This window comes from Callospermophilus lateralis, chromosome 7 (assembly GCF_048772815.1).
Source record: "Callospermophilus lateralis isolate mCalLat2 chromosome 7, mCalLat2.hap1, whole genome shotgun sequence".
NCBI lineage: Eukaryota > Metazoa > Chordata > Mammalia > Rodentia > Sciuridae > Callospermophilus > Callospermophilus lateralis.
Genome location: NC_135311.1, coordinates 95,481,158 through 95,507,022, shown reverse-complemented (window position 1 = coordinate 95,507,022; position 25,865 = coordinate 95,481,158). Strand labels below are relative to the sequence as shown.

The 25,865-nt window shown below is 38.6% G+C and overlaps 1 protein-coding gene and 1 non-coding gene across 4 annotated transcripts in view; both read left to right on the top strand.

The window, feature by feature from the left end:
* The first annotated feature begins 12,604 nt into the window (after positions 1–12,604).
* Positions 12,605–25,865, top strand: part of Patj (PATJ crumbs cell polarity complex component) — a 345,826-nt gene continuing 332,565 nt past the window's right edge. For all 3 annotated transcript variants that reach the window (XM_076860270.2, XM_076860269.2, XM_076860271.2), the window contains exons 1-3: positions 12,605–12,742; positions 24,947–25,003; positions 25,106–25,272. In XM_076860270.2, coding sequence (XP_076716385.2) covers positions 24,982–25,003; positions 25,106–25,272 — 189 coding nt within the window. In that variant the 5' untranslated portion in view covers positions 12,605–12,742; positions 24,947–24,981. The remainder of the gene's footprint in view (positions 12,743–24,946; positions 25,004–25,105; positions 25,273–25,865) is intronic.
* On the top strand, positions 23,596–23,701 carry LOC143405309 (U6 spliceosomal RNA). The gene has a single exon (XR_013092026.1). It is a non-coding gene; the product is annotated as a U6 spliceosomal RNA (small nuclear RNA).

The following is a 25,865-nucleotide window of genomic DNA, read 5'->3' as shown; positions in this document are numbered from 1 at the left end:
ACTTCACATCACTATTGATACTCTCATCTTCTGACTTTCCACCAGAATCACACATTAAGCTCTGCTTAAAATATTCTAAAGCTTTCCAGCTTATATTTATAAACTTTTCAAAATCCCTCCTGAAAAGCAGCTCCAAAGTCTTCTGAATCCAATGGTCAGGTTAATCACAGCCACATCAATTTCACATCTCAGTACCAATTTCTGTTTTATTTAGCTTTTTCACCACTGTGACAAAAATACTCAACAAGAGGAAAAGTTTAATTGCTCATGAGTTCAGAGGTCTTAGCCCATAGATGACCAACTCCATTGATCTGGGTCCAAGGTGAGGCAGTACGTCATAAGGGAAGGGTCTAGTGTAGAAAAATTGCTCTGTTTATACCATGATCAGGAAGTGGGGGAAGGGGTGGTGGTGGTGGGAAGAGGCCATAAGGAAAATGCACCCTTCAAGTGCATGCCCCAGTTACCTACCTACTCCAGTCTTGTCCCTCCTGTCTATACTTGGCACACATTCATTCAAACTAGGATGTACTGACTAGCTCTTGCACTATCCAGATTTAATGCAATTACAATGATGTCCTCATAGAAATAGAAAAAAGCAGTCATGAAATTCATCCGGAAAATAAGAGACCCAGAATAGCCAAAGCAATCCTTAGGAAGAAGAGTGTAGCAGGTGGCATCACTATACCAGACCTTAAACTATACTACAGAGCAATAGTAACAAAAACAGCATGGTATTAGCACCAAAATAGACATGTAGACCAATGGTACAGAATAGAGTACAGAGAGACAAACCCATACAAATACAGTTTTCTCATATTAGACAAAGACGCCAAAAACATATATTGGAGAAAGGATAGTCTTTTCAACAAATGGTGCTGGAAAAACTGGAAATCCATATGCAATGAAATGAAATTAAGCCCCTATATCTCACCATGCACAAAACTCAAAGTGGATCAAGGACATGGGGATTGAACCAGAGATCCTGCACCTAATAGAAGAAAAAGTAGGCCCAAATCTTCATCATGTTGGATTAGGCCCTGATTTCCTTAATAAGACTCCTGTAGTGCAAGAAATAAAATCAAGAATCAATATATGGGATGGATTCAAACTAAGAAGCTTTTTTTCAGCAAAAGAAACAATCAGTGAGGTGAAAATAGAGCCTACAGAATGGGAGCAAATTTTTAACACAGGCACATCAGATAGAGCAATTATCTCAGGGATAATTGCTCCCAAATTATCTTAACACCAAAAAACAAATTATTAAATGGACCAAGGAACTGAACAGACACTTCTCAGAAGATGACATACAATCAATCAACAAATACATGAAAAAATGTTCAATATATCTAGCAATTAGAGAAATGTAAATGTATTTTAGTACCTGTTATTCACCCTCCTTCTGTCCCTTCCTCCCCACTGTCTTCTGTCCTATGAAGTCAACTTTCATAGCTTCTACATGAATGAGACATAGCATTTGTCTTTATGTGTCTGGCTTATTTATTTTAACATAAGGTCTTCCAGTTTCATCCATGTTACTGCAAATGACAGGATTTCATTCTTCTTAAAGGCTGAATAATATTTCATCATGTGTATATACACCACGTTTTCTTTATCTATTCATCTCCTGGTAGACATCTTAGCTGATTCCATAGCTTCATTATCAACAAAAGTGCTGCAATAAACACATGAGTGCCAGGGTTCTCTTTGTTTTATTTTTGTGTGCTGTGAATTTGAACCCAAGGATGGTCTGTTACTGAGTTACATCCCCAGTCCTTTTCCTCTTTTGAGAGAGGGTCTTGTTACATTGCTTAAGCTGGTCTCAAACTTGAGATCCTCCTGTCTCAACCTCCTGAGTGGCTGGGATTCCAAGCATGAACCACCATACCTAGTGCAGCTCCCTTTTGGTGAGTTGGTTTCATTTCCTTTAGATATACATCCAGTAGATAGCTAGATCATATGGAAGTTCTCTATTTATAGTTTTTGAGGAAACTCTGTACTGTTTTCCATAATCCTAAATTAATTTATATTCTCAGCAACAGTGTATAGGAGTTCCATTTTCTCCACATCTCCTCCAGCATTTGACATTTTTTGTCTTTTTGATTATAATCATTCTAACTAGCGTTGAATGATTGAATGATGATATCTCCTGATGGTGGTGGTGGTGGTGGTGGTGGTGGTGGTGGGTGTGTGTATGCATGACAGAAATTTAGCTGGGCCTAGTGATACATGCCTATAAATCTCAGAGACCCCAGGGGCTGAAGCAGGAGGATCAAAAATTCGAGGCCAACATCGATAACTTTGAGGGACCCTCCCAACAATTTAATGAAACCCTGTCTCAAGAAAAAAAAAAAAAAAAAAAGAACTATAGATATAGCTCAGTGGTCAATAAGATACAACTTACACTTCCTGGGTCCAACACCCAGTGTGAGTTTGGTCAGCCAGCCATTGATATGGGAGGGAAAGTGAAGAGTGACTGAGTGATAATTTATAGAGAGGAAAGCAGACATATTCATTCAAGAGAACCCATAGGTCATAGAACATAGAACTGGGGATAATAGAGAACTTCATCAGGGCAGCTGTAATACTGTCCTGGGAAGAAGGAAGCTAAACCATAACACTCTGATCCAGAGATATTCAAAGTCAAATTGGTGAGAAAGTAGATTTTATTCAAAGCCATTTTGGGAGAATATGGGGAAAAATTGATTGTTTCAAAAGTTCCATCTCCAAAAGCTCTGGGTGGAAGAGGACTTTTAGAAGGAGTAAGGGATGTGTTGGACAAGAGATGAAATTTTATAGGTTTCAAAGAGGTTTTCACTTGGGTTTTAACTCCTGACTTACCATGTCAAAGGGAAAAAGATTTCTGCATCTATACCTTTAGTTTCAGAGGGGAAGGATTTCTAATCTTGACTCTTGGGCTGGGATTGTGGCTCAGCGGTAGAGTGCTCACCTAGCATGTACGAGGCCCTGGTTTCGATCTTCAGCAACACATAAAAATAAATAAATGAATAAATAAATTAATTAAATTAAATAAAGGTATGTGTCCAACTACAACTAAAAATTTTTTAAAAAATCTTCACTCTGTACAGCCCGTGTGGACCTCTCTGAAGTAATTGATCCAATCCTTCCTGAATGTCCATATTTTCCATCTTTCTAATAAACTTCTTCCTGTTCCTATGTGTGATTAACTTGAAACTCTTCCTGTGAGAATGCAAGAACTAGTGGCTGAGAATCCCCTCTTGGTAACTTTGGCTCCAAGGGTGGGGCCACTCTGCAGCACCCAATAACAATATGAACAAATTTTTCCTTGAAGTTCCAGAGGTTGTCACTGAGATTTCTTATTTACACATCTTGACTTTTATTGCTCTTTCCACTTTAGAGAAGCAGTTCTTTTAAATTTTTTTTATTTGTTCTGATTAGTTATACTTGACAGTAGAATGCACTTTGACACATCATACATAAATGGAATATAACTTCTCATTCTTCTGGTTGTACATGATGCAGAATCACACAATTCATGTAGTCATATATGTATAGGGTAATAATATCCAATTCATTCTACTATTCTTAATATCCCCAAGCCCCCTCCTCCCTTCACTTCCCTCTGGCTAATCCAAAGTACCTCTAGTTTTTCCTAGCCACCCCCATTACTGTGAATTAACATCCACATATCAGAGAAAACATTCAGGCTTTGGTTTTTTGAGTTTGTCTTATTTCATGTAGCTTGATATTCTCCACCTCCATCCATTTACCCGCAAATGCCATCATTTCATTCTTCTTTACGGCTGAGTAATATTCCACATATGTATCACATTTTCTTTATCCATTCATCTGTTGAAGGGCATCTAGGTTGGTTCCATAGTTTAGCTATTGTGAATACAGCTGCTATAAATATTGATGTGGCTGCATCACTATAGTATGCTGGTTTTTAAGTCCTTTGGTTATAAACTGAGGAGTGGAATAACTGGGTCAAATGATGATACATAATTAAGGGAATTATATATCAACAGGACATATAATAATAAATATTTATGCCCCCAAACAAATTTTCTAAGGAAACGCCATACTCCTTTCCAGAATGGTTACCCCAATTGCAAATTCGTCCCACTAGCAATGTATGAATATACCTTTCCCCACACATCCTCACCGACACTTATTATTGTTTGTATTCCTGATAATTGCCATTATGGCTAGAATGAGATGAAATCTTATTCTAGAGATTATGAACATTTTTTTTTCATATGTATGTTTGTTGATCAGTTGTCTATCTTTTTCTGTGAAGTGTCTGTTCGCTTCCTTAGCCCATTTATTGATTGGGTTATTTGTTCTTTTGGTGTTATTTGAGAGCTTTATATATCCTGGAGGTTAATGCTGTATCTGAGGTGCATGTTGTAAGATTTTCTCCCATTCTGTAGGCTCTCTCTCTTCATGTTATTGTTTCCTTTGCTGAGAAGAAACTTTTTAGTTTGAATCCATCCCATTTATTGATTCTTGATTTTAATTTTTGCACTTTAGGAGTCTTGTTAAGGAAGTCAGTCCCTAAGCTGTCATGGTGAAGACTTGGGCCTGTTTTTCTTCTATTAGGCACAAGGTCTATATTCTAGTGCCTGAGTCTTTGATCCACTTTGAGTTGAGTTTTATGCAGGGTGAGAGATAGTGGTTTAATTTCATTTGGTTACTTTTGAATTTCCAGTGTTCCCAGCACCATTTGTTGAAGAGGCTGTCTTTCCTTTAATGAATGTTTTTGGTGCCTTTGTTTAGTATGAGATATTTAGTTTTTGTTTGGAAGATCTATCCAGTAGTGAGAGAGGTGTGTTAAAGTCACCCAGTATTATTGTGTTGTGGTCTGTTGATTCTTGAAGTTGAGGAGAATTTATTTGATGTATATAGATGCTCCATTGTTTGGGGGCATAAATATTTATTATTATATGTCCTGTTGATATATAATTCCCTTAAGCAGTATGAAATGTCCTTCTCTGTCCTTTCTGACTAACTTTGGATGGAAACCTCTGTGTGTTTACACAGTCCACGTGAGTTATGCGTTTTTTCCCATCCTCACAGTGTCCATCTGTGGATGTCTTTGCCTACGAGGCAAGTCCCTTGAAGACAGCATATTGTTGGGTCTTGTTTTTTAATCCGATCTGCCAGTCTATGTCAGTTTTTTTTTAATCTTTATCACATGCACCAACACTTTTTTATAACTTTATTTATTTAGTTTTTATGTGGTGCTAAGGATTGAACCCTGTTCCTCACACGTGTGAGGCAAGCACTCTACCACTGTGCTACAACCACAACCCCAGTCTCTGTCTTTTGATTGATGAGTTTAGGTCATTAACATTCCAGTGTTATTATTGAGATGTGAGTTGTGTTCCTGTTCATTTTGGTTTATCTCTGGTTTTTAATTTGACTTCGTTTCCTCTTTGATGGCCTTTCCTTTAGTGTAGTTCCTCCCTTTGCTGGTTTTCATTTCTTTTTCTCCTCATGGAATATTTTTCTGAGAATGTTCTGTAGTGCAGGATTTCTAGTTGTGAATTCTCTTAACTTTGTTTATCATGGAAGGCTTTTATTTCATTTTTAAATATGAAGCTTAAGTTTTCTGGATATCCGATTCTTGGTTGGCATCCATTTTCTTTCAGAGCTTGGTATAGGATTTTCCAGGACCTCCTAGCTTTGAGGGGTCTGGGTTGAGAAATAAGCTGAGATCCAGATTGGTTTTCCCCTCTATGTAATCTGATACTTTTCTTTTGTGACCTTTAAAATTCTATCCTTATTCTGTATGTTAGGCATTTTTATTATAATGTGGCTTGGTGTGGGTCTGTTGTAATTTTGTATACTTGGGGTTCTGTAAACCTTGTGTATTGGATTTTCAATTTCATTCTTCAGGTCTGGGAAATTTTAGAATATTATTTCATTGAAAAGATTGTGCATTTCTTTGGTTTGTATCTCTACACCTTCCTCTATCCTGATAAATCTTAAATTTGGTCTTTCCATGTTATTCTGTAGTTTTTGGAAGTTCTGTTCATTGTTTATTTTTATAAAATTCTTTTTTTGTGGGGGGGGGGTACCAGGGATTGAACTTAGGGGCATTTTGCCACTGAGGCACATCTCCAGCCCTATTTTGTATTTTATTTAGAGACAGGATCTCACTAAGTTGCTTAGTGCCTTGCTTTTGCTGAGGCTGGCTTTGAACTTTCGATCGTCCTGTCTCAGCCTCTCCAGCTGCTGGGATTATAGGCATGAGCCACCACACCCAGTTTTGTTCATTGTTTCTTAACATCTTTCTGTGGTCAAATTTATTTTCAAGATTATATATTTTGTCTTCATTGCCTGAAATTCTGTCTTCCAAGTGGTCTGCATTTTTGGTGATACATTCCATTGAATTTTTAATTTGGTTTATTGATTCCTTCATTTCAAGGATTTCTGCTTGATTTCTTTTCATAATCCCCTTCTTAATAGAAATGATCTTTTACCTCCTGAAATTTATCTCTGATTTCACTCCTTACATCATCCTTTAAGTTGTGAATCAGTTTAACTTATGTACATTCTGAACACTTGCTCTGACATTTCTTGTACTGTGTTGTCAATGGATTTTATTATAGAGCATCTTGTTTTGTTTGAGGTGCTTTGTTCCCTTGTTTTTTCATGTTATTCTTGTGTTTTCCCATCTAGCAGTGTGGATCTAAGGTAGAATAGTTTCTACCCTGTAGGCTTAAATTTTCCTGAAGGTTTTCAATTCCTTGCCTTTATGGGGGAGATCCATATTAACAGCACCCAATGCAAACAATATACAGCTTTAAACCAAATAGCTCCCTGGGGCCGTAGCTCAGTGGCAGAGTGCTTGCTTTGCACATGTGAGGCACTGGGTTTGATCCTCAGCTCCACATAAAAATAAGTAAACAAAATAAAGATATTTTTGTCCATGTAAAACTAAAAAAAAAAAAGAAAAGAAAGATGTCAGGCACTTCTCTCCCAGGTGGTCCTGAAGGCTGAGTGCTTGGACCTGTGCACTTGTCATGGAGAGCGGTTCTCCATTGGGTGGATCAGGACCAGGCTTTGAGAGGTCCAGGCCTACCATGTAGCTGTGAGCACTGGAATGGGCTGGTGGCTAGGGAAGGACTGGCAGATTGGGAATTGGGGATGGTCCTGTCGGGTGCTGGACTGATGAAGGACCTGGTGAGACCAGGGTATCAGTGGATACTCAACTGGGGAGGGAGTTGGAGACCAGGCTTGTACCAGGGCCCAGCAAGTGCCAGCTCAAGTGGGCTCTGGGGAACCAGTGCATGCCAGACTGGCTGGCTTGGTGAACTGACAGCAAGATAACCTCACACCCTCTTCCAACCTTCCCACCTACTATAGCCACACCCAACTGTCCCTGAGCACTTCAGGACTCAAGGAGCTGGGGAAAGACTGCCTCCCTCCTGCCTCTGCTCCAAGTTGGTGGCCAACAGCACATCAGCAAGAAGACTTCAGGTGCCACCAAACCCACAGACACCTGGACAATGGACCTCTAGGCCCTGGCTGGTGTTCCCAAATAGTGGCTTCCTTGTCCTGAGATGGTGGTGGCTGTGGCAAACCTGCAGGCACCTTGATATTGGGCTTCCAGGTCCTGGCTGGTGTCCCAAGATCAAGGCTGCCAAGTCTTAAGATGGTGATGGCAGTAGCAGTGTTCAAAGATGGAGGTGGCTGTGTTCAGAGATGAGGCAGTGGTGGCAGGCCATGCGGAGGTGGAGGGCCTTGTGGTGGCCTGTCATTGGGATTTTGATTTGCATTTCACTGCTGATTATGAATATTGAGCATTTAAAAATATATATATTTTGGCTATTAGTGTATGCTCTTGTGAGAAGTGCCTTTCAAATCCCTTGTGCATTTTTATTTTGCTTTGTTTTTCTGTTGAGTTTTTGTGTTCCTTGAATATTCTGTATTTTTTTTCCCAATACTAGGGATCTAACCCAAGGGGGTGCTTTACTACTAAACTACATTTCTAACCCTTCTGAAATTTAAGTTTTTTTATGGATCTATAACTTTTTTTTTTTAAATTTTTGAGACAGGGGTCCACTAAGTTGCTGAATCTGGCTGGAATTTTGATCCTACTACCTCAGTTTCCCAAGTAGCTGGGATTGCAAATTTGTTCCAACATGCCCAGCTATATTCTGACTATTAATTATTTGGTGGATGAATAGTTTATGAGTATTTTCTCCCATACTGAAGTTTGTCTCTACATCTTATTAATTATTGAACTTGCTATGCAAAAGTTTCTTAGTTTGATATGATCCCATTTGTCTATTTTTGGTTTTGTTGCCTGTGCTTTTGGGGTTTTATCCAAAGAAATTATTGCCTATGCCAATATTCTGAAATGTTTCTCCTATGCTTTCTTCTAGTAGTTTTAGGTCCTACATTTAGTTCTTTGATCCATTTTAAGTCAATTTTTGTCTATGGTGAGAGATAGGGATCTAGTTTTATTCTTTTGCATATGAATATACAGTTTTCATAGTACCATGTATTGAAGAGACAGTATGTTTTTCCAATTCATTTTTGGCATCTTTTTCGAAGACCAGTTGACTATAAGAATGTAGATTTATTCCTGGGTTCTCTCTGTGTTCCATTGGTTCATGTCTTGATTTTTATGCCTGTACCATGCTGTTTTGGTTACTTTGGTTTTGTAGTATGTTTTGAAATCAGGTATTGTGATACCTCTGGCTTTATTCCTTTTTTTTTTTTATGAGTGCACTGTTATACATAATAGTTGGGTTTGTGTTGACAAAATCATACACGCATGAAATTTGATTTACTCTATTTCAGTACCTCAACCTCTACCCCCTACCCTTCCCTCCTCTGCTCCCGCTCCCTATTCTTCTGTCTCTACTTTACTGGTCCTCCTTTTACTCATTCATTTATTTATTTTTGATTGATGCTTTATAGATATACATAAAGGTGGAATTCACACAGTCACATAGCATCATTTTGTCAAATTCATTTCCCATTTGGTCCTCTTTCCCATCCTTCCTCCCTCTCTCTTGATCTCCTTCTTTTATTCCACTGATCTTCCCTATACCTATGATATTAGACCTCTCCCCCTTTTCCCTAATTTTGTTCTAGGTTTTGCATATGAGAGAAAACTTTTTGAGCCTTGATTCTCTGAGTTTAGCTTATTTCACTTAGCATCATGTTCTCTACTTCCATCCATTTACCTGGAAATTCCATGATTTCATTCTTCTTTATGCTGAGTAAAACTTTATTGTGTATATATACTTTATTTTCTTTATCAATTCATCTACTGACATGCATTTGGACTCGTTCATAATTTGGCTATCGTGACATGTCCTGCTATAAACATTGATATGGCTGTTATCACTATAGAATGCTGATTTTAGTTCTTTTGGGCAAACACTGGGGAATGGGATAGGTGCATCATATGTGTCTTAGTTTTTTGAGGAGTCTTCAGACTGCTTTCCAGAGTAGGTATACTGATTTGCACTTTCACCAACAGTGGATGTGCAATATCACCCATATCCTTGTCACCATTTATTACTATTTATATTATTGATAATTGCCATTCTGACTGGAGATAAAATGTTAGTGTAGTTTTAATTTGCATTTCTCTGATGGGTCCTAGACTGATGAGGGACATGGTGAGACCATGGTATCAGTAGATGCTAGAAGTATTGAACATTTTTTTCATATATTTTTTGGTCATTTTGAGAAATGTCTGTCTAGTTTTTCTTTCCATTTATTGATTGATTTGTTTGTGGATTTGTGTGTGTAAGTTTTTTGAATTCTTTGTTTTCTGAATTTTAATCTCCTGTCTGAGGAGTAGCTGGCAAAGATTTTCTCCCATTCTGTAAATTCTCTCTTCATTCTCTTAATCATTTCCTTTGCGGTACAGAAGCTTTTTCATTTGATGGCATCCCACTTATTGATTCTTGGTTATATTTCTTGAGCAATAGGGGTCTTGTAAGGAAGTCTGCCTATACCGATATGTTGGTATTGAGTCTATGTTTTCTTCTGACAGATGCAAAGTTTCTGGTTTAATTTAAGTTGCTGAACCACTTGATTTGACTTTTGTGCAGGGTGAGAGATAGGGATCTAGTTTCATTCTTCCACATATGGATATCCAGTTTTGCCAGCTATCTTTTTAAAAAAGGCTTTTTTTCAACATCATTACCAGATGACCATAAGTATGTATGATGGTCTGTGTGTCTTCTATTCCATTGGTCTTCATGTCTATTTTGATGCCAATACTATGCTTTTTTTTTTTTTTTAATTATAGCTCTATAGCATAATTTGAGGGCAGGTATCATGATGCCTCCTGCATTGGTCTTCTTGCTCAGAATTGCCTTGGCAATTCTGCTTCCATCTTTAATTTTCTTTTTTGCTTTAGATTGCTTTGGGTACTCGTTTTTTTTTTTTTTTGGTTTCACATGAATATGAGGATTTTTTTCCTATTTCTGTAAAGATTACCATTGACATTTTGATAAAAGTTTCATTTAACTTATATACTACCTTTAGGTAGTGTGGACATTTTAATAACATTACTCTTCAAATTCATGTACATGGGTTGTCTTTCCTTTTGCATATTAGTGTGTGTTTTTTTCAATTTCTTTCATCAGTATTTAATTTTAATTTTTTTTTTTTTTTGCAGAGATAATTCACTTTGAAGCTTAGAATTATCCCTAGGTGTTTTAAAGTATTTTTAACTACTGTGAATGGGATTCATTTCTTAATTTTTTTCTTGCTGAGTTCATTATTTGGTATAAAATACTACTGATTATTATTAATGGTGGCATGACTCAGATGCAAACTGAGGTTGCTAGTGGCAAAACACATAGGACTAGCCACTATATGATGATAGTTGCTACAGATTCCTGTATTCAGCAACTTTACTAGTTTATTAGGACTAAAAGTTGTTTTTGTGTGAAGTCTTCATGTTTTCCTATATATAAAGTCAAATATCTGCAAACAGGGATGATTTGACATCTCCTTTCCTTGTTGGCTGCCCTTTATTTTTTTCTCTTGTCTTATTACTCTGGCTAAGGCTTCCAATAACATATGGAATAAGATTAATGATGTAGGACATAGGCCTGCTATGAAGCTGAGGCATCCACAGAGGCCCCCTGCTATAACCCAATTTTTGAAATCATGCCCCCCAAATTTGAGACATTTTGCTCAGAGTTGCAGGCTTAAAGGGCTTATTGAAGGACTAGGAAAAGGGAAAAGGGATCATTCTTTAAACAGAGTGTGGGTACTCTCAGAGAAAAGAAGGATAGCATGTCCCTCTACCTCCAGTTCTATTGGGAGGCCCCAGGGAAGTTTCCAAAGAGTCCTGCTCAGGTCTACCTCTTGACTTTTGACTGACAGCAAGATAACATCAGACTTTCAAGCTACCACTGTGCATGAGAGCTTTAGATTACTTTGGCCCAATCTGACTGGTTTTAACTGGAACCTGTTTTTACAGATTTTATGGTGAGGGGGGAATAATCTGGGAGATAGGTCTGTGTAAGGGTCAAGGAAGTACCCTCCAACTCCCTTAAGAGTAATTTGTGCTTTTATAGCATGTGGGCCTATAGGCCTCCAGTAGATAATAGGTTGTTTGCTGAGGAATGTAACATATCCTGTTGATTCAAGCCAGGCAAGGCTGCAGGTAAATTGCTTTTTTTTTTTTTTTTTTTTTTTTAAAGGAAAGTATATGGAGGTCAGCACAGTGGGTCCTTTTTTGTGGTGAGGGGGGATTGTACCCAGGGACTTATGCATGCAAGGCAAGCACTCTACCAACTTGAGCTCACAGTGGGTCCCTTTTATAGATATTCCTTTAGCCTCATGTTCCTACTGCTCAGGGCTGTGTGTTCCCTATCATTGAAAGTGAACATCCTTATCTTGTTCCAGATCTTGGAAGAAAAACTGTCTATCTTCCTATCAGACCTAGAGAGACTCTTGTCTCAAAAACAAAGAAAAACAAAAACCCACAAAAGCAAAACAAAACAAGGGAAATGTTAAAATGTAGTGTAAAATCAATACTGCATTTAGAGTTCAAAGACTTTGGCTGGTGCTAAATTTGAGGTACTAAATCTACCAGGTGCCTAGTTTTTTCAATAAATGTGATAATGTTTAAGTTACCATCTTGCATATATAGCTAGCCAATACAGCTCGATTAGTTTTTGTAAAACTAAATAATAATAATAATAAAAAATCCTACAATTGTATTCTTCTCTGCCTGAAGAAGGTTGCGGATTGATACTTAGGAAATTTTATGTTGTGTCATCAGATATAGAAAACACAAGGTGGGATATGAAAATGTGGGAAAGAAAAGGGCCAAAGGACAAAGTGCTAGGTGGATTTGACTCTGGTTTCATCAATATCCACCTTCGATTTCCTTGGTTTAGGGTCTCGCTCTCAGCCCACCCCTCTAACCACACCTGTCCGGCATCTTCCTACTCGGTCAGCGCCAGGTGCCCCCACCACGAGGAGTTTCATCTGACCTCTTGGTCCCCACATTCCACCCCTCGGGCTCTTTAACAGCTTTTGCCAGTGGAACCACACCTGGACAAAACAGTGAAGCCAGCTGGCCTCCAAGCGGCCTCCCCAGTCCCAGACTCTCTCGCCCGCCGCCCCGCCCCGGGCGGGGAGGGTCCGGCTAGGGGAGGGACTGCAGGTGAGGCGCCTTCACCCTGGGCCTCTCACTTCCGCCCAGGTGAGAGAGAGCGGCCGCCGAGCCCGCCACGGGCTCCCACCCGCGCCTCCGCAGGACCAGGTAAAGCGTGGGGTCCCAGCACTGTGGGCGCGCTCTGCGCCCCGGGGATCCCGGTTCCCCGAGGCCGGCGGGGACGGCGCCTCGCCCGCTTCCCGAACCTGCCTTCCCGGCTCCCAGCGCGCCTGCCCGGAGGTGGGTGGGCCCCAGGCTGCAGACACCGCTGGGCGCTCGGAGGGGCCGCAGCGCGTGCGGGAACCCGCTGGGGTCCGGCTGTCCTCTTGCGTTGGTCCGGCGTCACCCCACCGCGGACCCCGCCCCGCTGCGCAGGCTCGCGGCAGGACCGGAGCAGGGGAGCCGCCCAGTCTCCGCAGGCCTCCCCGGCCTCAATTCCGGCTGGCTGCGCTCTGAGTCGCAGGGGTTGGACTGTGCGTCCAGATGGGTGCCTTCCGCTGCGCCCCCAGAGCTGGGCGGAGTCTTTCCCTCCACGAGTGACTGTGGAGGGGGTGCACAAGTGGTGCCCGGGCTCGGGAGCCCGAGAAGAAGCGGGGCCCAGCTGCGGGCCGACTGGGCGACTTGGCTCCGGCCAGGTCTCGCCCAAGGTCAGGCCAGGATCTGCCAGCCCCACTGCGCAGATCCGCAGGACCGGGCGGAAAGGGCTCTGGTCTGCAGCCTTTGGGAAAATTACAGGATTCCTGCTTCAAGTCAAGCTCAGGAAAACAGTCCCAACAGATCCTTCCCACCCTTCAAAGCACCGGAGCCCTCGGGGTACACCCGGCAAGCCAAATTAATCTCCCCCTGGTGTGTTCAATTGGCACTTTATCTTCTCCCTAAAAGGCCCTTATCACTTCGGATTCGAATTTCTAGTTCACTGGTTTGTCTCTGTGATTGAGGTGCGCCTTACATGGCCTGATTTCTCTAGATTGCTTCTCACCTGCGTTTGGGGTCTGCTCATTGGTAGGTGCGCAACCCCTCAGTCTTTTCCTGAATGAAGAAGCCTTCTGGAGACCTAGAAGGGAAATCTCAGTTCCACTGGGAGTGGTAGACCACATTGAAGGCGGACGAACCCCCTATTGGCTGCCGGTTCTTTTGCACGCGTCTGGTTCAATGGAAAGCTTTAAAAGAGGAGGGAGTTAAAAACAAATATGGTTATTTTGCAGAATCAGAAAATGTCAGGTGAGGTGGTGACCTGTAGTTAAAATGGGATTTATGTTTCCAGAACCCTAATGGCCTTTATAAGGATCATAAAAAATTTAAAGTAATTAGAAAGTTAATAAATATGGATGCGAAAGGTAGAATGGGTAGAATTTATAAAATGAGTTCCAACGAGATTTATCCTGTCTAGATGCTTTTAGCGGTCACAGGAAATAGGGCTTATCACCAGAAAAATAGTTTTGTTTAAAATTGAGAAGCAATTGTATTGAGCTCTTGTCTGTATTTAACAATGCCTTAATGAGGCATTGTTATGTATTTAAAATCACGTCATGTATTTATCATTAGTCTTTTTTATGAAGGTTGTGCTAGGAATTAAACCCAGGGCCTCGTGGATGCTGAGCAAGTGGTCTACCACTTAACTGCAACCCCAGACCCTTAATATTTTTGTAACTATGAAGTTAGCATTTTCATCGTAGGAAAATTGTAGAGAATTGTCAGAAGAGCAACTACAGGCACCCAGAAGCCCCACTCACTATTGAAAGAATATCACTAATAATATTTTTTCCATTTGCATTTTGAAGTTAGAAATATCTGTGTATTGTCTTGTAGTCAGTTCACTTTTAAATACACTTGAGACTTTGAGAGAGTGGCTCAGAATTTCCTAGTCCTTAAAATTGTGTTTAAGCATTTAATAATTATTTTTTTTTTACACAAAGGAGTTCAGCTTGTTTACTTTTGAGAAAACAGGACTATTCCGCTCTGATATTGAGATTGTAAGACTAGGGCTACATCTTTCTGTCTTTTTTCTTCTTTTTTACTTGGAGGTTTTTGTGTAGATTTAGATGACTTTTTAAAAGCTCCCATTTTAGGTTCTGGTGAAAATGGAGAGAAATTTAGTGCCTCTCAGTTCCTTTTCTTTTATTTTCATCTATTTTTGTGGTGCTGGGGATCAAACCCAGTGTCATGGGCATGCTAGGTGTACATTCCACCACTGAGCTATAACCCCAACCAGTATAATTTCTTTTACTAGGTGCAGTGTATCAATGCTAAAGAGATAGAGCTCACTTTTTTTTTTTTGTTGTTGTTGTTTATACAGCTGTGAAGCCTGCATAGTTTGAAGACATGGAATTAGGTCCACTTACCATATGATTTTTGGCAGGTTGTTTGATTCTGGTCCTCCATTTTCCCATTTGTAGTTGATCTTCTGAGATTTTGGGTAGGTAGAAAGAAAATAATGTGCCTTGTAATTGGTAAGCTATTATTCTCCCACTTTTTGCTCCTCCATTCTGAGGTTTAATTCTGATAGAATTATGGAGATGCAATCTTTTTATGCATAAAGCTCAATTCTGTTCTCCCAGTTGCTTTGACCATATGACCTGACAAACAAAAGTCTTTTCTGAAAACACTGTGCAGGGATTTTTGTGAAAAGGTCTAGGTTAATACTCCTGTCAACACAGTAAACCACTCACACATGTGACTACTGGGCTCTTGAAATGGGACTATTTGGTTTTAGACACAGTGTAAATGTAAAATACACACTAGATTTGAAGAGATTTAGTATAGAAAAAATTTAAAATACCTTCACAAATTTTTATATTATTTAATATTGAAATGATTATCTGTACTGGGTTAAATGAAGTGTATTTGAAGTTAATTTTACCTGTTTCTTTTTACCTTTTTCGTGAGTCTACTAGAAAATTTAAATGTGTGTGTCACAATACATTTTTGTTGAGTAACACTGGGTGAGAATTCAGTATGTTTTTAATCCTTAAAAGTCCTTAAGATGGTTTAGTTTACTGAAGCACTTACCCTCTTACCCTTTGTTAATTTAACAAAGCTCATAGATTACATATAAACTGATTTTTTAACTCTAATTTATAGGATGTCTTATAATCTCCTCTTGTATTCATTTCAACGGTGAAGAATTTTATTGTTCAGTCTTCTCAGAAATAACTTCTTAATTACACAGCAAAACCTCAGCTACAATTTATTAGCTTCCTCGGGCCCCCAAAATATCTTATATCATTTTGATTGAAAAGAGCTGTTCATTTGTTGAATGTGTACCAGTTGAATGTTCTGCTGTATCTCATTTAGCCCTTACTACAAATGTATTAATTTCTATTAACTTTTTAAAAACTATCTAAATAATTTTTATTGACTCTGTGTTATGAGAGGAAGTTGAAATAAGTGAATATTGAGGGTCAGGTTGACAACCCTCCCCCCATGTTAATTCCCTCCAGTTGTGAATTTTTTACTATTTATTTTTGAAATGGTATCTTCTGTGTTGCCCAGGCTGACCTCAAACTCCTGGGCTTAGTTGATCCTCCTGCCTCAACCTCTTTTGAGTGCTGGGGTTATAGATGTGAATGATCATGCCTGGTTGTACTTTTTTTTTTTTTTAAATTTAACAAAGCTCATAGATTACAGAACCTCCATAGTTCAAGAATTATTTATCAAAATAGATATTTAGTTCTTTATTTATTTTTTTTCTTTTTGTGCAAGGGATTGAACTCTGGAGCGCTTAACCACTGAGCCACATTCCCAGCCCATTTTTAAAATATATATTTTATTTAGAGAGAGGGTCTCACTGAGTTGCTTAGGGCCTAAGGTGCTGAGACTCAGCCTCCTAAGCCACTGGGTTTTACACCGGCTGGATAGTTAGTTCTAATCCTGTTTTTGAGTTAGTGACCAATAGGAAACAATCTAAAAATGCTTGTTAATAGATGGGTGTGTATTCCTATGGTGGAATGTTATTTAGTTGTTACAATGACTAAGGAAGAACTGCATTTATCATCATGAATACATTTTAAAGATAGGAAATTGAGGAAATTGCCAAAGAATAAATACATAGCAAGCTATTTATAAAGTTTTAAAAACCTGACAATATTATTGCAAATAGAGATAATATTTTAAGAATTTCAGATTTAAAACCTGTGAATATTAAGTGCATGTACTTGGGAAACTCTCTTAAGGTTAAAAGAAGTTAGTAAGTTCTCTGTGAATGAGCACTCTTTAATGTAGGTCTTGCCTTTAAAAGTCTTGCATTCGCTTTGATGCTTCTTGCCTGGTTTTGTAGATACTTTTGGTTCGTAGCCTCTCAGGGGTAGGTCAGTTTTTATTTCCCTTAATGCACACGGCTTTGATGATAGGAACTGTGGAGGACTTCTGGCCTATGCTACTGTAGAGTAATTTTCTGAAACTTATTATGAAGATCCAAGACAGAGTGTGGTAGGAGAAGGAGGTGAGATAAGTGAATGTTGAGGGACAATGTTGTTGACAAATGTTCCTGCTATTTATAATTCGAATAGTCTCTCCCCGCCCCTTTTGGTGCTAGGGGTGCTTTACCATTGAGCCGTATCTCCAGCCTTTTTTTTGTAGTTGTAGATGGACAGCATGTCTTTATTTTATTTGGAGATGGGGTCTTGCTGAGTTGCTTAGGGCCTCATTTAGTTGCTGAGGCTGGCTATGAATTCATGATCTTCCTGCCTTGGCCACTAGAGCTGCTGAGGGGTTACAAGGCATTCACCACTACTTTTCATGCTGCCTCTTCTCACATTTAATGTAGCTGTTTGTTGAAAAGGTCATTAACATTGGATACTGAAACCCACCCCCCAACTTAACACCCCCCATTGTCCTCTATGTTTCCTCAATTTTAACTTTTTTTTCATAGCATTTCCCTCTTTTTTTTTTTTTAATTGTAAGGAGTTTTCTGTATTTACAAATGGAAATGATAATACATTGTTAAGAATATAAATGGGGGGCTGGGGATGTGGCTCAAGCGGTAGTGCGCCCGCTTGCCATGCGTGGGGCCCGGGTTCGATCCTCAGCACCACATACACATACAAAGATGTTGTGTCCGCTGAAAACCAAAAAATAAATATTCATATTTAAAAAAAAGGAATATAAATGGGATAATTTTATACAGAGTGACATTGTATTGTATTGTACATAGTAGGTATTAAAAAAATTAATGCAGGAGAATGATTTTGGGCGAAAGGCAGGAGAAAAACGGAGGGTGAAGGCTGGTGGATAGGACATCCAAAACTTAGAGTGGCCTATTCCATAGTTTGCTAGGATTATTTTGAATAGTACAAACATTCCCAAAACTGTATGACCAGAATTTCTGGAGAAAAGTTAGGGCACACATCTGTAGTGTGCTGGAAATAGAACAGAATTTTTGGAAACTAATCATTAATCACTTACCATTAGTGAAGAGTCTGAATGCCCAAGGTCCTTTTGTGGGGGACTGGCTGCATCATCAGAGAACCATAAGTGTGAAATTTGCCCAGGTTTTTTAAATTGTTGCTTGTGGGAGAAAACTGTCACCAAGAGGAATGTGGAAGTATACCATAGAGTTGTTTAACTTTATTCAAAATTGGCCAAGTTACAGGGAGTGTATGGGTTGAATAGATTCATAAAATTAGTATCTGGCTAACTGAAATATTCCGAAGAACTGACTCAATTTTTAGTTCTGAGTTTGAATTAACATGATGTCTTTCAATTTTGATTCCAACATTTCCTGAATGTTCAGTGTCAAATGAACTTCAGCATTGCATATGGCTTAAGCATTTAGCCCCAAATGTCAGTATCATTCTGGAATTTATATCTGTTTCCAAAATTCTAGGGATATAGTGTTTTGACAGTGTTTTTTTTTTTTTTTTTTTTTTTTTTTTAAAAAAAACACATTATTTTTGTATCTAAAGGGTTTAGAAAGACCTTGATCATTTGGTAGGAAGCCAAGGCGAGGACACCTGAATCTGTGTGTGTATGGCAGCAGATGTATTTATTTGGAGTCTTGGTGGGGAAACACATTGCTGTTTGGCTGGGAGTTCTTGTTCCATTTAATCAGTATCTCATAAATGCTGAACTTTGAGGACAGGGAATGACAATTAGACGAATCCTGAGCTTCACTCTCCAAGGGAAGTGATAGAAACTTAAAGCTGTTCATAGACTTCAATTTTTGAGTGACTTCTGAAATCATGACTTTATACTTAATGGCTCATCGATTCTTTGAACTGCCTAATTCATTGAGCTCTGGGAAATTTCCTTTTAGGAGTCATGTGTAGTCTAATTGTGATCTGTCCAATTCACACATGCAGTTAGAGACTGAATATCTGTACTTTCCCCAAGGAAGTAGCCAGGATCTTTTTCTCCTAAAATTTCAAGATAGCAAATCAGATGCCTTGTTAAATCAATGGGGAGTTACATTCTTGTGAGTTACTGGGGGGTCAGAAAAGTGTGTTTCTTGGGGTCCTTAATTTGCTTAAATTCTTGATCTAAGGAGATTAGTAAATCTTTCCAAAGAGTTTTCAAGCAGAAATTTAAATTAAATTTCTATCTCTGTCAGCTTCCCTCCTCCCCAATGATTTCATTAATTGGTATTGGCTAAAAACATGGATTTTTCAAAAGCCACAATATTATAAGAATTTCCTTCAATCAAATCCTTCGGTGAATCAGATATGAAAAATTCATGGCCTGAACTCTCTTGATCAATGATGGAGTGGAAACTGCTGAGCATGATAAACTTCTCATTCTTTTAAGGCGGTTATGACTATGGGGACAGTGGTACGCTGTGGCATTTTTAATATCTAACTCCTGCCAATTGTAGGTAACTGATGACCTGCTGGACTCTCCTTTACAATGTTTAAACAAACTTTAAACTCCCTTCCATAAGCCCTGCTAGTTTCTTACTAAAAACATTAAATTTGGCCAAAAATTTTCTATGATAATACCACGAGGGAGAAACAGGATCCATTTAACCCAAGTGCTACCTTCTGGGTGTTTAGCTGTGGAGATTCCTTGCATTTCTTTCATATATTCTTAGAGCTTTAGTCCTCTCCCCTAGTTGTTACCTAAAACCACGGAATTATAGTAGTTTTCCAGGTGTGTGTGTGTGTGTGTGTGTGTGTGTATAAAATAATATTACCCCCCCCCCCCCTTTCTGGAGATAAAACCAGCACTTTGTGCATGCTAGGCAAGCACTTTGTTACTGAGCTATACACTTTTAGCCCAGCATGTTTTCAATGTTCTGGAAATGTGTGTTTAAAAAAGTTAGAAGACTACACTGATCAATACTATTATCAGAATTACTTTTTAAAAATAGAAATCTGAACTGAATACTTCCTTACTTAAAAGCCTTTAATTACTTCCTGTTGCCTCCAGGATAAAGACCAGTCGGCTTAGCATTATTTAGAAGGACTCTCTCAAAGCTGTCCATCTAAATCAGTGCTTCTCAAACTATCAGTGGTGAAGGATCATGATCTCTTCTCCTCAATCTTTCAAAGACTGATTTTTAAGAAGAAATCATTTTAAAAATGAAATATAAAAAGGATACACAAAACACAATGCCATTTTAAAAAAAATTACTAAATATAATGGACATCTTTTACTGTGCCATTTTGCAGGAAGGTTTCTAAATGCTTATTTACAATTTTGGTACTTATTTGTGGGCCAAGCATCAATTTGCAGTTTGTATTTGGAACACTGGTCTAAATTACTTTTTCCAGGCTTTCTGCTACATCTAGAGACTTTACACTGGGTTATTTATAGCCATATATGAGAATGTGTGTATATACATACACATACCACTGAAATTTGTAAAGTAATATATTTTGGTATAGTTGTCATCACCTGCTGACCAAACATGACCTATTATCACATGACTATGGCTTTTTAAAGAAATCTGATGGATTAGTTGGGGGATTTGTCTCCTTCCAACCAATTATTCTTTTATTTTTTATTTTGGATCACCCAGAGACATCTTTTTTGCAGGGTGGGATTAACAGACAAGTTCTGAGTGATCTCTACAGAAATATTTTTTCCTAAGAAGCCTTTTCTGTCTTGGGACTCTAATTCTGTATTCCTTTAGTTACACAAATAGAAAATGTTTGAGTATCCCATTTCCCAGCTAGCCATGCTGCATAAATCCATAAATTCTCAGATTATTTACAAAAAGCAGATATAGCCTGACATTTTAAAATAAGGGACTTGGTTATCTATCAGCAACCTTAAGTGTGTTTGTTGGGAGGTCTGTTTTGAGGGGAATCCCTCAAGTTCAAAGAGTGGGCCAAAGGCAGGCTGTAAATGTTCCTCTTCACTCCCTTTTGGTATACTCAGACCTACTTTATTATTGTAACGACTGATAGTTTAAATTTTTCAAAAGTTTTGCTGTTAACAATGCAGGGGCTGGGGTTGTAGCTCAGTGGTAGAGTGCTCGCCTCTCCTGTTGGGGGCACTGGGTTTAATCCTCAGCACCACACACACACACACACACACACACACACACACACACAAATAAAGGTAGTGTGTCCATCTACAACTAAAAAAATATTAAAACCAAAAAGCAAACAAACAAAAAAATCCTTAAACCAAAAAACCCCAGTGCAGTAGCTGGTGCCACATGCCTGTCATCACAGCAGCTCTGGAGGCTAAGGCAGGAGAACACCAAATTCAAGGCCTGCCTGGGCAATTTAGACCCTGTCTCAAAAAAAGGACTGGGAATGTAGCTCAGGGATAAAGCTCCCGGGTTCCATCCATAGTACCAAAAAAAAAAAAAAAAAAGGCAGTAAATATGCTTGCCATACAGAGTATCTGTTTGCAATTATTTCTTTAGGAGAGACACTCAGAAGTAGAAATTCTGGGTAAAAGAAATGAAAATTAAATATATGTTAATACATTTATTGACATTGCTAAATCTTTTTCCTAAAAAAATATGCTGGTTTATACTCCAGTCTCTTTTTCCATGATATCTGGAGCATAGGGTATTGTTGATCTTTAATAAATTAATAAATGTCAAGCTTATGGCATCTTAACTGTTTTATGTTTTAGCTTTCTTTCTTTGCTTTAGAGAGGTTGATATGTTAATTACCACCAAGCTGCTCTTGTCACTGTTTTTGGGCTGTATACTGTTATAGAAAAGGATAGTGCCATCCTGGCTGCCTCTGTTATTCAGTCACCTGTCAATGGGTAGTTGTAAGGGTTGTCAAGTGAGTCAGAGAGCACATCAGAAACAACTTGAGATGCCCTGTTTTGCATTTCTTTTGGAGGTTTCCATTGAATCCAGTGAGCATTTGGATGGACTGCTTGGACCTTTTATCAATGCTGATGACATCCCTTCTGTTTTTTTTTTTTTAATATTTTTTTAGTTGTAGATGGACACAATACTTTTTATTTATTTAGTTTGTTTATTTTTACGTTGTGCCAGGGATCAAACCCAGTGCTTCATGTGTGCTAGGCAAGCACTCTACCACTGAGCCACAACCCTGCACCCCCTTATGTTTTTTTTTTTTTTTTTTTGTGGTGCTGGGGATTGAACCCAGGGCCTTATGCATGCAAGGCAAGCACTGTACCCACTGAGCTACATCCCCAGCTCCTTATGGTTTTTAGTATGATTTCTTGCTTAATGAGCTTGATTTAGAAGATAAGATCTCATTCAACCATTGTATCCAGGTTGATATAAGAAAATTTTGATTGTATAATACTCATTCTTTGGTTCATTTCAGCAGTGTATCACTAATAAAAACCATTGGCGACAAAATGTCATTTTGGTTATAGCAAAGGGAATAGTTAGCCTTTTGAGCCTTGATTACATTACATTTTAGGCTAATTTGAGCAAATGACTGGAATTAAAAATCATCATCCATAAAGTGCTGTTTTGGGTGGCTTCCTTCTGGAAATTCTGATGACTAGTAAGAGTCTAGGACACTACTTGGGATTTTTCTTTTTTTAATCTCCAAAATTTTACACTTTATTACTATTGTACTGGGATTTATTTATTGTTGTTGTTATTATTATGTATTAGGGATTGAACCTAGTGGTGCTTAATCACTAAGCCACATCCCTCACCCTTTTTATTTTGTGACAGGGTCTTACTGTTGCTCAGGGCTTCACTAATTTATGGAGCTGGTCTCAAACTTGTGTTTCTTCTACCTCAGCCTCCCAAGTCACTGGGATTACAGGTGTGTACCACCATACCCAGCTGATACTGGGAATTGAACCCAGGACTTTGTACATGCTACTTTTTTTTTTTTTTTTGTACTGGGAATTGAACCCAAGGGCACTCAACCACTGAGCCACATCCCCCGTCCTATTTTGTATTTTATGTAGAGACAGGGTCTCACTGAGTTGCTTAGCGTTTCACTGTTGCTGAGGCTGGCTTTGAATTCGAAATCTTCCTGCCTCAGCCTCCTGACCCTCTGGGATTACAAGCATGTGTCACTGTGCCTGGCAAGTGGTCTGCTATTGAGCTACAGCCCCAGCGTTTTTTTCTTTTTTTTTTTTGAATTTTAAATTTTTAAAATTTTGGGATAATATGTTGCCAAATTACTTAGGCTGGCTTTGAACCTGTGATCGTCGTGACTTAGCCTCCTGTGTAGCTGGATTGCAGATGTGTGCCACTGTGCCTTATTTCAAATGTTCTTTTCCAGCTCAGCTTCCTTTAAAAAAAAAGTAAAAATTGCATATAATAATGTATACCCTTTAATGAATTTTTATAAATGTATACATCTGTATAAAAAGTATCCCAATCAAACCATAGAGCATTTCCTTTATACCTAAAACCTCCCTTGAATCTCATCCCAATGTAGGGGAGGAAAAATACCTTTCCTTCTACCCTTCTATGTTCTCAGGTGGGGCTGCTGTAATAATAAATTAGAAATAAACCAGGTGTGGTGCACAGCTGTGGTCCCAGCTACTTGGGAGTCTGAGGTAGATCCCTTAAGCCCAGAATCAACCTGAGCAACAGGCCTCCACCCCCGACCCCAGTACCTCTTCTGAGCAGCACGTATACTGGAGTCAGAACAATACAGAGTGGATTGGCATGGCCACTGTGCAAAGATGACACAAATTTGTGAAGTGTTCCATATTAAAAAAACAATAAAAAAATCACATTTGTTTAATATAAGTTTTATGTGAAATAGGAGTCTTCATGAGGAAATGAAACCCAAAGAAGCAGTTAAACCTCAACATTTTAATACTAGTTTTGATGAAGAGTAGAGTTGTAGAAAAATATATAATAAGTTTGAATCCCAAAAATAGTATGCTGGGACCTTAGGACTATAGCTGTGTGGCCGGCACATGCTTGGCATGCACAAGGGCCTGGGTCCTGTTCCCAGCCCTGTAGAGGGAGGGAAGAAAACTGACAAAAACCAGACAAACTATAAGACTCCATTCATGAGAAGCTGGATAACTCACAGACTAACCATAACTATAGATTTGTTTACTGGAGCAGTGTGGAAGAGTGTTGACTAGTAATGGGATTCAGAACATGCTACCCTTAAATACCATGCTTTGGTGTGTTGATGATGATCAGCTGAAGCAATGTGAGAAATAACAGATGCAGCAAAGACTTCCTTGGAAGCAGGTCAAAAGCCCCTCACCTGAAAGGTGGTGTCCTTCCTCTGCCCAGAGGACGAAAGCATCTTCATCTCCAAAGATGGGCACATCGAGAAGGCTCAATACACAGGCCTAAGTCTTCCCTAGTTTCCTCTGAGCTCAGACTCCTATAATCACATTTTTCTTTGTAATTCTCTTTATCAAAACTAGTATTAAAATGCTCAGGTTTAACTGCTTCTTTGGGTTTTTATTTCCTTATGAAGACTCCTCTTTTCTATTTTTCCTTTTTGTTTCTGAATTATTTATATACTCTTATTTATTTATCCATTTGTTATTAGAAATTTGGGTATTCTAGTTTTGGGCCTTTATAAATAAAACTGCTATGAACTTTGATGTACAAGTCTTTTGTGGACATATATTTTATTTGGGTAGATATTTATGAATGGGAGTGCCAGTGTATTTTTAACTTTATAAGAAATTATTTTTCTGTACATTTAAAGAAAAAAACTACCAAATAATTTTCCAAAGTGATTTTGCCATTTTACATCCCTTAATTAGCAAAATATGATAATTTTAGTTGCTTTGCAGCACTTGGTATTGTCTCTTTTTTTGGTTTTTAAAATTAAGCCATTTGAGTGGACAGGTAGTGGTACATGACTATGGTTTTAATTTAAATTTCACAGGGACTTTTGATGAATGTTTTTAAAGTTTTCTTTAATTTTTCTGCAGGACTATAGACATATTTACTAATGGAATTCATCTTTGTATTTAATTTTTTAGGTTTCTTTAAAGGTGATTGAAACAATTAATCCAAAATGCCTGAAAATCCTGCCACAGGTATACTAGATATATAGTTTTGTTATGAAATTAATGACTGATTCATAAATGGAATATGAGATAGTATTTAACCTGTCTTCTGGTTATTCTTCTTCAACCAAGATAAACTGCAGGTCCTGCAGGTCCTTGATCGCCTGAAAATGAAATTGCAGGATAAGGGTGACACTTCACAGAATGAGAAACTGAGTATGTTTTATGAGACACTAAGGAGTCCTCTCTTCAACCAGATACTCACACTGCAGCAGTCCATCAAGCAACTGAAGGGGCAAGTAAGTTAGCATTGAAGAGCTCTGTGTTGATGTGTAAAACCAGTGAGAAAAGACAGGAGGAGACGATCAAGGACAAGCTGTCTGTGACAATCTTGTCTCAGCAAAGACCAGACATGGGCCTGCAGCCTGTGGGTAGCATTAGCATAGTTAGTTTTAAAATGTTGATAATCAAGCGGGTGTGGTGGCTCATGGCCTGTAATCCCAGCATCCCGGGAGGCTGAGGCAGGAAAATTGCAAGTTCAAAGCCAGTCTCAACAACGTAGCAAGACCCATATCAAAAATATAAAAAGGGCTGGGAATGTGCTTAGTTATCAAGTGCCCCTGGGTTTAATCCTCAGAACCAATAAATAAATAAATAAATAAGTAAGTAAGATAAAAACTAAAAACAGTGTTGATAATAAATTTTATGTTGAGCTTTGGAATATGGGTTTTCTAAACATATAAAGGTTAGAATTAGAGAATTCTGAACATTTTCTTCAAAATTATAAAATGGTGGTTAATTTAATTTTTTTTCTTTTGGAGTTGGTGATTGAACCCTGGACCTTGCAAATGCTAAGCATGTGCTCTACCACTGAGCTATATATCCCAAGCCT